Source organism: Myotis daubentonii, chromosome 16, assembly GCF_963259705.1.
Source record: "Myotis daubentonii chromosome 16, mMyoDau2.1, whole genome shotgun sequence".
In the NCBI taxonomy this organism is placed as follows: Eukaryota; Metazoa; Chordata; class Mammalia; order Chiroptera; family Vespertilionidae; genus Myotis; species Myotis daubentonii.
The window spans coordinates 47,821,314-47,835,357 of NC_081855.1; the positions used below are offsets into that span (position 1 = coordinate 47,821,314).

A 14,044-nucleotide genomic window follows, 5' to 3' on the forward strand; every position below is an offset into this window, starting at 1 on the left:
TGGAACAACAAATCAATGTCTCTCTCTCTCCTTTCCTCTCTCTCTCTAAAATCAATTTAAAAAATAGACTTAAAAGTTTGTTATTTCTAGAGTGAGCACTGAAAGAAAATAAAAATATTTTCTTCTGTATTTTTATAAAGCAGCAGAACACTTGCCCTAACCAGTTTTCTCAGTGGGTAGAGCATCGGCCTGCAGACTGAAGGGTCCTGGATTCAATTCCCATCAAGGGCACATGCCCAGTTTGCAGACTCGATCCCCAGTGCCCCGGGGTGGAGTGGGGGGGGGCGTGCAGGAGGCAGCCAATCAATGATTTTTTCTCATCATTGATGTTTCTATCTCTCCCTCTCTCTTCCTCTCTGAAGTCAATAAAAATATATTTAAAAAATAAAAAAAGTTGCAGAATGCTTGAGATGACCCTGATCTGTCCAGGGTGCTGACAACTCACAAACCATCCTGCCAAACAGGTTGGAAAGATTTGATGCCAATTATGAAATTAGCTACAGTGACTTTCTGGCTTCCAGTCTCAAGAATTGTGGGTCCAAACTCTTCTCCCCACACCTCACCCTGGAGGAAATGAAGTCAGAGACATCCTGTCTTGAGCCCAGTAGACTAGAATCCCAAGGAGCCTGGAAAAGAGTTACAAAAGTCAAAATGAAGCACAACTAAATAGTACCTGGGATAAGAGTATATGGACATTGGAGTTAAAATTTTTTAACAAAGGATTACAGTAATAGACTCACAACTCAGGATAATGGCAAATTCTGGGAGAGACCAGGGGAGCTGGATAGGGAAAGGGAACACAGGTAGATGGAAAATTATTGGTATTGTTTTGGGTCTTAATTTGTGTTTGATTCATTTATTTCTAATATTACACTTTAAATCCTAAGTATATGCCACATGTATCTTGAGATGCACCAAAAGGTAAAAGGTAATGAAGATTAATCATATTACTGAAAGGAATCTTGACAAAAGAGTTAAGCCTAAGGCTGTGTTTACCTGGTGCTGGAAGATTTGGGCCGCCCAAAGAAATGCAAGTTTTTGGTCTATCATCTCCCACATTTTTCTTACTATTGAAAATATGTAAATTGTTAAACTTACTACACTTTTCTATTGCAAATGACACTATATAAAATAATATAGACAGTTTGGAAATACTGCTTTGTCACTCTCCCATTTTATGAAACCATTTGATCCGAGTTGCTGCTTTGGTATTTTATTCTTGTTTTCATTACTGGAGCTAAGCACTTCCACCTGATTGCTACTTGAGAAGAAGCAGTTTTTGCATCATGTGTGATTATGTCCCTAGAAATTTTATCTCCAGGTTCCATTCGCTATTCATGATCTTCCTAATGTAACCACTTGTTGTATAGGGTTTTCATTTTTGTTATGAAAATATAAAACAGACAATGTGGGGAGGACATACAACGAACTCCTAAACTCTCACCCCCCAGAATGAACGATTATCAAACTTTTTGTGAATGCGTGTTTTCACTTGGCTGGGAGTGCAGTTGCTGAATCCTGGGTTGGTGACATCACCCAGATGATTTTCCAAACCACATATGAATACATATCTTAAAACAGCAAGCATTCTGTGAACTTTCTTCCGCAACTTCCCTTTTATGTATTTTGTTTCTGTTTGCACCTAGTAGTGTGGTGAGCCGGCACGGCCATGGCACACTCAGCCCCACGCTGGGCGCCTTCTGTGCCTGCCAGCTCAGCCAGGTTCGGCGACCCTGAGAGGGGGCGGTGAAGGATGGAGAAAAGACAGACAAGAGAAGAAAGCTGGGTCCGGGTGGGACACTGTCCTCTCTGATGGAGAGACAGCGCCAGCGCCACAGACTACAAGCCGTGTCTTTGTTTTATAGCCAGATGCCACGAGGCAAAGTAAGGGCGTGGGTTTCGATCCTACTCAACTACATGCACCTGAACTCTATCAAGCCCACATCACTCAGGCACGTGGGGCCACGTGTTCGGACCACAGGTTCAAGCGCACAACCATAGCTGTTGGCTATCATGGTGCTGGGAGGGCTCTGCCCTCCAGCTGGGACTTGCACGTGGCCATGAGAGGACTGTGCCCTCTCATTAGTCCGAGGCTTGAACCTGTCCAAACACTGTAGCCACTCTCCACATAATAGTATATCTTGGATATCTATCATCTATGCAAGATATACTACTAGGTTCAAAAAAGATATAGTACACATCCATGACTACGTCATTTATCTTAACAGATTCATCGTCTGTTCCATTGCATGGATTTACAGAAAGTGTGGCCGGCGCTGAACAAGCCGCTACTGTCATCCTCTCTCAAGAGCATGGCCATTGCCTACTCCCACACAGATCACCTGAGGTGTGTTCTCCAGCTTGCTATTGTTTTGAGAGAGAGAGAGAGAGAGAGAGAGAGAGAGAGAGAGAGAGAGAGAGAGAGAGAGAGAAACATCAGTGTGTGAGAAACATTGATCCATTGCCTCCCGCAGGCGCCCAACAGGGATCAAACCCGAAACCTTTTGGTGTATGGGAAGCCGCTCCAACCACTGAGCAACCTGGCCAAGGCATGATACTCATTTCTTTGCCCTCAACTTTTTATTTACCTCATGTCTTTCTCTCTCTCTCTTTTTTTAAAAATGCATTATCTTTCCTGAGCTCATCTTCAAATTATTCTTTCAGGGCCAGTCTGTGGGTGTTAACCTCTCTTAGGGTTTACACATCCGAACCTCTTTATCTCACCTCTTGAATGTTCGTTTGGGTGCACTGAGGATTTCAGGTTTCTAATTCTGGGCTGTGTTGGGCTCAGCTGCTCACTACCCCTCCGCGCAGGTTCCAGTTCTTTCTGACCAGCAGGGATCTCTCGCCGGCCCCAGCGCTGGGCACTCCGTGGACAGAACACAAGATCATGAGAGTATCACATGTCTGACCCCCCTTTCCCAGTGAGGGGTCCTGGAGCTGCGGGGAGTCCCACCTCAGACACACGGAGAAACCTGGCTAAATGGACCAGAACGTTCTAAAAGGGCAGGATGTCCCAGGCTGACCAAGAGAAAGGTCGAGGAGGCGCAAACGGGCACTGGCCCCAGGCATCGCCTTCTGCACTCACACCCCCGCGGGGAGGCCCAGGATGTGCGCAGGGCCTTGGGGGGCAGAGCCGCACTGCCTGCCCCGGGGCTCCCTCCCGCTGGCCGGGTGACCGAGGGCCGGAGCCCAGGCCCAGAGACGCCCGCCCTCGGTTGCCTCTGCCCGAGCGGCGCGGAGGCCCCCTGCTTCCCCAGGGGCCGCAGGGCTCCGAGCTGGTCACCGCTGGTGAGAAAACCCAGCTGGGACGCAGGAGGGAGGGCACGGGGCTCAGGGACCTTCAGGACTTTAGGTTTCTAGAGAGAATCGGGAGAACCAAGATGGCGGCATAGGTTAACGCCGGAGTTTGCTGCTTTGAACAACTACTTCAAAAGTGAAACCAAAAAACGGAAGGGACATCACCCAGAACCACAGGAACGCTGGCTGAGTGGAAGTCCTACAACTAGGAGGAAAGAGAAACACATACGGACACTCAGAGGAGGCGCGGTGCTGAAGTCAAATTCTGAGGTGCGGAGTGCGCGGAGCGGGCTGGCGGCGGAGGGCGCGGTTGGCGTTTTCAATCGGGAGGGAGTCGCAGACTCTGAGCACCAGATCCGGGCGAGTCTTTAGGGACCCAGACTCAGGCGGAAGAAGCGGGACTGTCTGGCTTCGGTCAGAGCGAGTGCAGCTTTCTCTCCGAGCTTTGCAGCGGGTGCTGGGACTCAGAGAGGCAGAGCCCCTGGGGACAGGACTGAGAGCCGCCATAACTGCTCTCTCCGGCCCACCCTGTTGATCCTGTGCGACCCGCCCCGCCCAAGCCCTGCACAGAGGCATTTGCCGGATAGCCTCAGGCAAAGGCTAGATTAGCACCTCCCTAGAGGACAGAAGTTCTCTCACTGCTGACACAGCTGATGCTCATAGCCACTTGGCCTGGAGGTCAAACCCTCCCTGGAATTAGCTACAACAAAGATTTATCTATAAGACTGCGAACAAAGACCACTAGGGGGTGCACCAAGGAAGCATAACAAAATGCGGAGACAAAGAAACAGGACAAAATTGTCAATGGAAGAAATAGAGTTCAGAACCACACTTTTAAGGTCTCTCAAGAACTGTTTAGAAGCTGCCGATAAACTTAATGAGATCTACACGAAAACTAATAAGACCCTCGATCTTATATTGGGGAACCAACTAGAAATTAAGGACTTTAGGTTTCTAGCCCTTCTAACAGCCCACGTCGCCACACCACTGCCTCCTTTTACAGAAGAAATCAAGACACCCGACTCCCAGCTCCCGTTCTTCCCGCGCCCAGAACTCGTCATTTTCCTGTGTTGTCACCTGCTTTGCATTCTCACCCGCATGCAAGTCCCGGTGGCAGGGCCCTGCTCCCCCCGAGGCCACAGACGATGCCCTCCCGCTGTGACCCCAGAGGCAGAAGGCTTCCGAGCCTCTATCCTGAGCCAGGCTGGGGGGGGGGGGAGGAGGCACTTGGGACAGGTGGATGATGTGACTCCACCGAGGCTTCCAGAAGGATTTCTGGCCTGAAGGACAGACAGGTCAGGTCCTGGTCACAGCCGGGCTGGGAGGGCTTCCAAGGTCACTGCCCTTGGGACCGGCTCAGGGAGCGAGGCCCCGGCCGCTAGAGCTCATGCCCCGAAACATCAGAAGCCAGGCTTACCTGTCGGAGGGGCGCCCCCCTGAACTGGCACCTGAAGCTCACAGGGTGGCCCCGGCTGACCCGACGGACCGACATCTGTCTCCTTCCTCAGTCCCTTGAGTTTGATAGCCTGGGGTCCCCTTCACTGGGGGCCTGGGGTCCCCTTCACTGGGGGCCTGGAGGCTGCTTCACTGGGGGCCTGGGGTCCCCTTCACTGGGGGCCTGGAGGCCGCCTCACTGGGGGCCTGGGGTCCCCTTCACTGGGGGCCCCTTCCCCAGGGCCCTGCACATGATCTCATTCCAACTCCCGAGTCACCTTAAATGGCCTGTGACCTTCCTTTGCCCGCACAGGCTAAGCCCCGGGCTTCTCTCAGCTGGCTGGTCGTTGCTGGAATTCTCAGCTGGGGGCTGGGGGAGACGCTGGCGTTGGAGTGTCCGCCTGCGGAGGCTGGAGGGAGCCTGTGGGCCCTCGGACCACTATGGGAGGGCGTGAGGAGAGCCGTCCCTTCCTCCCCAGCTTCATGGAGTGCAGCCCAGTCCAGCAGAGCTGCCCGGGGCAGGGGTAGCCATGGCCGGGCAGGGCAGGCCCTTCCCTTTGCTGGGCTTGTTAAGGCCAGACCTCCAGGCAGGCGGAGGACCTGCAAGTCTTTGCTTCCGGTCCCACCCAAGAGGCCAGACATTCCCCAGGCCCTTGGAGCCCCTGTCCTTCCAGAATCACAGACCATAATGGTGCGGTCTGGGATGATAGCTTCCCCCCATCTGCACCAGCCACTCGGGGTCTGGGATGATAGCTTCCCCCATCTGCACCAGCCACTCGGGGTCTCCCCTCCAGCATTGCAGCGCCAGGGGTCTCAGGGCCTCTCCTCTGGGCCCTTACAGGGGGTGGGCCAGGCTTTCATCACCGTGAGCACAACGCAGACATGGAGACGGTGGGAGGCAGGAACAGGCACTCAGGCCCCTGGGTCCGGACTCTGTTTCTCTTTCCTAATGTTATTTGATTAGTTGTTGCTGTTGTTTTTACCAAGAATGTGTGTTTTTCTTACAATGATTTGTTTGATTTTTAAAAAGAGGAAGAAAGGGTTGTCATTGTGATCTGCTGTTCCCCCATCATATACAAACATACACCTGAGGGCAGGGGTCCTCAAACTTTTTAAACAGGGGGCCAGTTCACTGTCCCTCAGACCGTTGGAGGGCCGGACTATAGTTTAAAAAAAAGAACTATGAACAAATTCCTATGCACACTGCACATATCTTATTTTGAAGTAAAAAAAGAAAACAAGAACAAATACAAAATTTGTATTTGCATGTGGCCCACAGGCTGTAGTTTGAGGACCCCTGCCTGAGGGTATGTGTCTCTGCCAGTGCAGATGGGAAATCTTGAACCTTCCTTACTGAAGTGTGAATGGTGTCAGCTCGCAGGAGTCGGACAAAGAGTCGGGGAGGACTTCAGTGTTCTCTTGCGTATCCTTTAGAATTGCTTATATATATTTACAAGGAGCTGAGATATCTCTTAGAGTTAAAATAAATTTGAAATAATTATTTGTGTTTTCACTCAATGATTCCACTCTTAGTTCTTATCCTAAAAGAACAAGCATATGTTGGCATAGATTCATGTGCAAGGATGTTGGCTGAAGCATCATTTAGAAACTACTTAGAGATTGACAACCTAACCTTTCATCCATAAAGAATTGGCTATATAAGTTCTTATCTACTCTCCCAATTAAATACAATGCAGACTTCATAAATCATGCTTTTATAAGTTATTTGATGATATGGGGAAAATGATCTCCCTATAATGTTAATTTTGAAAAACAGGATACAAACTTAAATACAGTCATTCATATACATAATCTACATCTGGGTGACACAATATATGTCTCTGAGTGATAGATTAGGAACAACTAATAATTTTCTTAATTTCATTGTAAAGTTTTTAATTGCAAGAAAAAGCCAGAATGATTTCATTAAATAAATACAAAGATGATTTAAGCCTGGAAAGGTTCCATAGACCTTCAATCCCTCCTTCACAAAATGTTATCTGCAGTGGCTTGTGCCTCCAACACCCACACCCAACACCTTTCCCTCCCATCTCCCCCCTCCCCTAATCCAGCCACTTCTTGACCCTCAATCCTTTAATTTATAGGGTTTCCACCATCCGATAGCCTCCTCACATCCCTTAGTAACAATAAGGTCAGAGAAGGGAGGTTCTTGTAAGTGCTAGAGGGCCGCCAAGATTGAGGAGCCCTGGCGTGTCCTCTCTGGGGTGGTGTGAAGGGGGAGGAGGGCTGCAGAGAGGGGGCAGGGGGCAGGCAGAGCCCCGGTGCCCATGTTGGGGGAGGGACACACATTCCTGTGAGCTGGGGGACAGCTCTGTTCCTGCTCCAGCTAAACTGTCCTTCAGGCGATTGTAGGAACTACAATTTTTGATTCCCACCTGCAGCTGGCAGGACCCCTGTCCTTCCAGCTTTCTAAGCTGGGATCCCATCTCCTGCAGGAGCCCGTCTGCCACTCACGGCCTTGTTCTCCCCGACTCACAGGAGAGGAAACTGAGACACAGGTAGGTGACCACCGGGGAGGACGGTGGCAGGCAGAGAACTCGGCTCCCCTATCAAGTCCAGCGCTCTTTCCTCTGACCCGGGCTCCCTCTGTGAGGGGGTGGCGTGAAGGGGGAGTGTTTCTGCCCCACCTGGGCCCCCACAGAACTGGCCGCAGGAAGAGTGGCCCTGGCCCCACTCCCTTTCCCAAATATCCAGACAGTCCTCAGGGTAGCAGGGTCAAGCACAGGGCTAACGGTTGGGGGTCTCTGGGTCTCTGAGGATGAAGAGGTGGGGTTTATTGGGGGGCACACAGCCTGAGTTTGGAGACGCTGAGCAGCTCCTTCAGCCATGATTACACAGTTACGGTCTGGTTCTGACTGACGGGCAGTTGATACACAGACACCCAAGTGGAAGTACATGAAGGCAGCGAGTCCCCTAGGCTCTCCATATGGACTGGGCTCTTTGGGGAAAGTTGGGTGCCCTCTGGTGGACACTTGAGGCATTTCACTATATATATTTTATCCTCCAAGAAGTTCCATGATCATTTCCACCACTACCGCCCCCCAAACACCCACTCCACTGACAAGCCATTGAGGGGGTCTCCTCCATAGGTACAAAAGGGCTTCTTGGATCCAAGATTGGATTTCAACACATGGAATTCTAACATAGTCTAAGCAAGCGTTTACATAGCACTTGTGTACATGGGTTTATACAAACCCATTTATTCCTCACAGCTACCCTATGAGGTAAGTACTATTATCATCCCTACTGTAGAGATGAAGAAATCATGGCACAGAGAAGTTAAGTGACTTGCCTCAGGTCGCACAGCCAGTCTGGATTCCAGACGCTCGGCCATGCTGCCTCTCACTGGTGTGGGAAGCTTCATGCAGCAACGGAGGCACAGCCAGAGGATGTGTGTGCATGCAACAGAGAGACTGTCCCCAGACCCCTTCTCTGACTCCCCCCAAGCTCACCCCGTACCTCCCGGGGAGGAATCTGTCCTGCCACCTGAATGGAGAGTCAGGAGATTTCCAAGAACCTCCTTTCTTTGACCTTATTGTTTCTTTCGATCACTTCTGGGAGGTGGAAAGTGGGAGAGGGGGCAGGGCTGCTCAAAACTTTGCAAATCTCAGGGAGAGTCAGAGTTCTCTAAGGCAATGTGGTCCCATCACCAGCTGAGCCGGACACCAGTGCAGGCACAGCCCAATCAGGTGGCATCCACACTGCCTTCTCACTCTCCACCCTCTCGCCATAGGGGGGCTCCCGGTGAGCAATCATAAGACTTGCCTCTCTTCTGAAACCTGAAACATGGGGGTGTGGGGGTCAGAAGAATCCCTTTCCATCATTTCACAGATCAGGAAATGAGCCTCTTCCTAAGACCCCCCGCCGCTCAGTCGTCACATGCTAGCTGACAATCTCCTGTGGGTGTTGGGAGACCGTGATACAGAGGTGGGTGAAGACCAGCTCTCTGACCTTAAGGAACTGTCTAGCAGAGGAAGGTCCGCTGAGCAAAACAGTTGTAATTCAGTGCGACGGGTGGACAATGGCGGCGACCACTGCAGAGGCGGAGGCGGGCCTCTGCTTGAGTTGGGCAGAAAGGCTTTGAAGGAGGTGCCACTGGTGACTGGTCCTGGCGGGTGGACCGGGATGCACAGGGGTGGCGGAAGAAGAGCATTCCAGAGAGGCAGCAGCGGAAAACAACAGGGCAAGTGCAGGGAACTGTGAGTGTTTTTGTGTGTTTTTTTTCTGGCTGACACAGAGGCTGCCTGGGAAGAGGACAGGAGACTGGAGAGTTGGGGTCAGATTGCAAAGGTCTCACTTGCCAGGCGAGCGAGTTCAGACTTGACACCATAGTGCAGGCAAGGGATGGTGTCAATCTCTCCTAAGAGTATAGATGAGGAGGTGCCTGGCCATGCTCAGAGGGAAGGTAGGTCAAGGAGAGGGGCACTGGAGATGGTTTGCTTAGTCTATTAATGTCTCATTAAACTTCTATGAGTTCTCTATTAGTCAGGACTCAAGGACACCAGAACTCCATCTCTGCCCATGGCTTATCTCTGCTCATCCCTGCCTTGCTCTGCTCTGCAAAGAGGCTTTCTTCACATTGAGGGGAGCTGGCCACCCACAGCCCTGTGCCGGCATCATCTCAGCTAGCAACCCTGGCATGAAGAGGACCTCCTTCCCACGTGTGTGTATTAATCCCAAGGAAGCCTCCTGCTTGATTGGAGATGACCTATGAACCAGGAGGTCAGGGTTCAATTCCCAGTCAGGGCACATGCCCGGGTTATGGGCTCCATCCCCAGTGGGGGGCGTGCAGGAGGCAGCCGATCAATGATTCTCGCTCATCATTGATGTTTCTATCTCTCTCTTCCTCTCCCTTCCTCTCTGAAATCAATAAAAATATATTTAAAAACAAATCTTCCATGGGAAAGAACAGATTGCCTACAAAGGAATGAAAACCAGATTGTCATCAGACATCTCTTCAGCCACCCTGATGCAATCTGAAGGTGGAGCAGAGCCTGCAAAGGGTGGCGGACTGGGCCACACCACTGGTTGTCCCCGCGTCTGTGCCCTTATTCTTCCTTAGTAAGAGAACCTTGGGATGTTAGCCAGACGCAGAGCCATCCAGAATCAAGGTTACATCCCCAGCCTCCCTTGAAGCTAAGTGTGGCCACATGACTAAGTTCCGGCCGTCCCTTCCTTCTTTGCACCTTCCTCCATCCAGGCTGCCGCCACTATGCAGCCATCATATTTAAAAAAAAAAAAAATATTTTATTGATTTTTCACAGAGAGGAAGGGAGAGGGATAGAGAGTTAGAAACATCGATGAGAGAGAAACATCGATCAGCTGCCTCCTGCACATCTCCCACTGGGGATGTGCCCACAACCCAGGTACATGCCCTTGACTGGAATCGAACCTGGGACCTTTCAGTCCGCAGGCTGACGCTCTATCCACTGAGCCAAACCGGTTTCGGCCATGCAGCCATCATCTTAAACCATGAGGACAAGTGCCACATCTTACGTGGCGCAGAGTAGAAAACTGAGAGGAGCCTGGTCCCCTGCAGTCATTTCCATGAGAATGAAATAAACTTCAATTTGCTTGCACCGCTGTTATTTTTGGTCTTTTATTTTCAGTTAAACTTAATCCTAACTAATATTGAGGGGAAATTATACCCAGCCCAAATATCACTCAAGTACAAGAGTAAAATAGTCATTCTTCTCTAGGCAATAATCAAAGAGAAGTCAGGGAATAGATGTTTAAGCATATTATGTAAAGCCCTACAAGTAAAGAATGGAAGGAATACAGAAACGTGTGACTGGCAGGGATGACGGAAAGAAGGGAAGCAGTGAAAACAAGCTAAATTCGTTGTCTTTCATTGCGGGAGTCGGGAGATACTGTTTAAACGTGATGAATTAGGCACAAAGATATTAGCATACTTTCTGGCATTATGGAAGAGCTATCAGAAAGGCTAAAAAGAGAACTGGTTGAAAATTATTGCTTCTGGGGAATGGATCTCATAATTGATGGGGGTGGGGGGAACTGACCGATTTTTCAATTTTACTCTTGTGCACAGTTTAAATATGTGTGTAGGAAAACCTCTGAAGGATAAGTACCTAACTCAGAGGTGTAACCAACCCTCCCAGGGACAGAGTGGACCCAATAGGGGCGGGTGTGAGCACAGACTAAGGTTTCACTTTATCACTTTTTGCATTATTTGGTGTTACAACACTCATTATTTTTATTTAAAAAATCTTTAAACATATGTATTTTTTATAAGCGGGGAAGGGAAAATAACAGACGATGGTCACAATCTGGAAGATACCACAGGCCGAAGGACAGGACCTGCAGAGTCGTTGCCCTTTAGTGAAAGCAGGTGTCTCTTAGTAAGTCTGATTGCCCTTGATTTTGGCAGCTGCCCGGATTTGTCTCGTCCCGTGTCCTCCACAGCCAGGCCTGAGCGGAGTTTAAAGAGAATTCCCCTCTCGGGAGGTGTTCTGCTCAAATGTCCCACTTCCTGCTGGCATAGAGTTGGAATTTTCTCAGAACCGAGCAATTGGAGGTCCCTGTTTGCCAGGCTTGGGGTTTCTCTGGTGACACAACTCCCTTAAATCCCAGTTGGCGGGCTGCCATTTCGGTTCCTCGGGATGCAAGTAACCAGTGCTAGAAATCTTGCCCAGCCATGAAACTTGATTCTGAACCTGGCTCTTGCGGTTTGTCTCCTAGCAACAGGCTTGGGGGCTCTGATTATCCATCTAGGCCTGAGGTTAAGATTCTTCCTCGGTCTTTGAACATCTGGAGTGCATGCCCAGCATCTTTTCTGGGACTGAAACCTTGCATTTCCTTTGGGGAACCATCTTTCCTCCTCCCATTCTCAGCCAAGAGACTTAATCCGGGGTTTAATCTCGGGGCGTGCCAATCAGAATGTTCCTGTCTCCCTAGCCAAAATGATGGTTCAGGGATGGGCCCATGATCTATGGCGGCCCCATCAGAGAGAATCACGGGACTTTTGCTGAAAATGGCAAGACATGTACTTGCTCCTTCTTGAGTATTGACCAAAGAAGCTTGTAGCTCCAGGAGCTAAAGGTCCAGGAAAAGGGAAGCTTCGCAATACATAAAACTGTTGGACAATAGTCACTTTACTACAGCCAAAGAGAGCAAAACAACGGTGGCACACATGCCAGTGAAGAGTCTAGATTCATCCTTGTCAGTCTGTAAGGAAGCAACTGACCTTCCCTTCCCGTAACCCACTGGCCTGGTGTCAAGGAAAGACTGAATACGGGGTCGGGACTTTCCTCCCCACCGAGAGCAGTGTCCCCCACCTTCCCTCGGGTCAGAGGGTGGAGATGATGTGGAAAACTTGGACTTCCACCTCCACCTGTCAGTAAGGAAAGTGTGCCAATCCTGCCTGAGCGGTGTCAGAGACAGCCAGTTACAGCAGAAGGGTCTAGAGCAGCGGTTCTCAACCTCCCTAATGCCGCGGCCCTTTAATACAGTTCCTCATGTTGTGGTGACCCCCCCCAACCATAAAATTATTTTTGTTGCTACTTCATAACTGTAATTTTGCTACTGTTATGAATCGTAATGTAAATATCTGATATGCAGGATGTATTTTCATTGTTACAAATTGAACATAATGAAAGCATAGTGATGAATCACAAAAACAATATGTAATTATATATGTGTTTTTCGATGGTCTTAGGTGACCCCTGTGAAAGGGTTATTCGACCCCCCAAAGGGGTCGCGACCCACGGGTTGGCGACCCACAGGTTGAGAACCGCTGGCCTAGAGTACCATAACACAGGTACCAAATGAACAGATTTCTGTAGAAACTCACTTGCATAAAAAACAAGGAAGTTCTCAAACTGAATGAAAAAGAAAATTGGTAGATGCTCACACAGATGACAGACATGTTAACACTATCTGACAAAGATTTTAAAGCAACCATGAGAGAAATGCTTCAACAAATATGCTTGGGACAAATTAAAAAATAGGAACCCTCACCAGAAAAATAGAAAGTTTCAGCAAAGAAATAGAAGACATAAAGAAGCAAAAGGGAATCTAGAACTGAGACATAATAATACCAGAAAATTTTAAAACTCATTGGATGCATTAGTAAAATGGAAGGGATAGAGGAAAACACAGTGAACTGGAAGATAGAATAATAGAAATGATCCAACTGGACAACAGAGAGAAAATAAACTAAAAACAAAAAAATGAACAGAGTTTCAGGGACCTGTTGGACAATAGTGAAAGCTCTAACACTCCTGTCATTGGGGTCCCAGAAGGAGAGAAGAAAGAGGAAAGGGTTGAAAAGTACTTGAAGAAATAATGGCTGAAAATTTTGTAAATTTGGCAAAAGACATAAACTTACAGATTCAAGAAGCTGAGTGAACTCCAAATGGGAAAGCTCAAAGAAATCCACACCAAAACACACCAGAATCCAACTTCTGAAAGTTAGACAAAGAAAAAGTCTTGAAAACAGTGAGAGAGAAATGACATCTTTCCTATAGGGGAAAGCAACTCCCATGGGAGTGAATTCCTCATCAGGAACCATGGAGGCCAGAAGGGAGTGGCATATTTTCCATGAGCTTAAATAACCGTCAGCCCAGGATTCTATATTCAGCAGAAATATCCTTCAGGAATGAGGGACTATCAAGACATTCTCGGATGAAGAACGAAGAATTTGTTACCAACAGGCCTACCCTTTAAAAAATGACTAAAGGAAGTTTTCTAAACAGAAAGGACGCTACAAAAGAAGGATTCTTGGAACATCAGGAAGGAAGGGAGAACATGATAAACAAATATATGAGTAAATTAAATAGGATTTCCTTCTCCTATTAAGTTTTCTAAATTGATGGTTGAAGCAAAATTTTAACACTGCCTGAAAAGGGTCTAAATGTATATAGAGAAAATATTTAAGACAATTGCACTAAAAATGGAAAGGGTAAAAAGACATAAGGGGAGGGGAGGTTTCTATACTTTATTCCAATTGGCAAAATGACAACACTAAATAGACTGTGACAAGATATATGTAATACATAATGTAATAACTAAAGTAACTACTAAAATAAACTCTATAGATATACTAAAAAACACAATAAGTAAAAGAAAAATAAAATTCTAAAAGATGTTCAAGTAACCTACAAGAAGACAGACAAAAGAAAGCAATGAAATGGAAAAAAAAAATCCTAAAATGAACGCTGGCCAGTGTTGCTCAGTGGCTAGAACATCGGCCTGTGTACTGAAGGATCTTGCGTTGGATTCCCCGTCAAGGGCACATACCTGGGTTGCAAGTTTGATGACCGGCCCCAGT

The 14,044-nt window shown here is 48.4% G+C and overlaps 1 protein-coding gene across 1 annotated transcript in view; it reads right to left on the minus strand.

The window, feature by feature from the left end:
* Positions 1–11,588, minus strand: part of CDK5RAP3 (CDK5 regulatory subunit associated protein 3) — a 161,134-nt gene extending 149,546 nt beyond the window's left edge. The window contains exon 1 of the mRNA XM_059670770.1: positions 11,583–11,588. Within this exon, the coding sequence (XP_059526753.1) occupies positions 11,583–11,585 (3 nt within the window). The 5' untranslated portion in view covers positions 11,586–11,588. The remainder of the gene's footprint in view (positions 1–11,582) is intronic.
* Between the last annotated feature and the right edge of the window lie 2,456 nt (positions 11,589–14,044).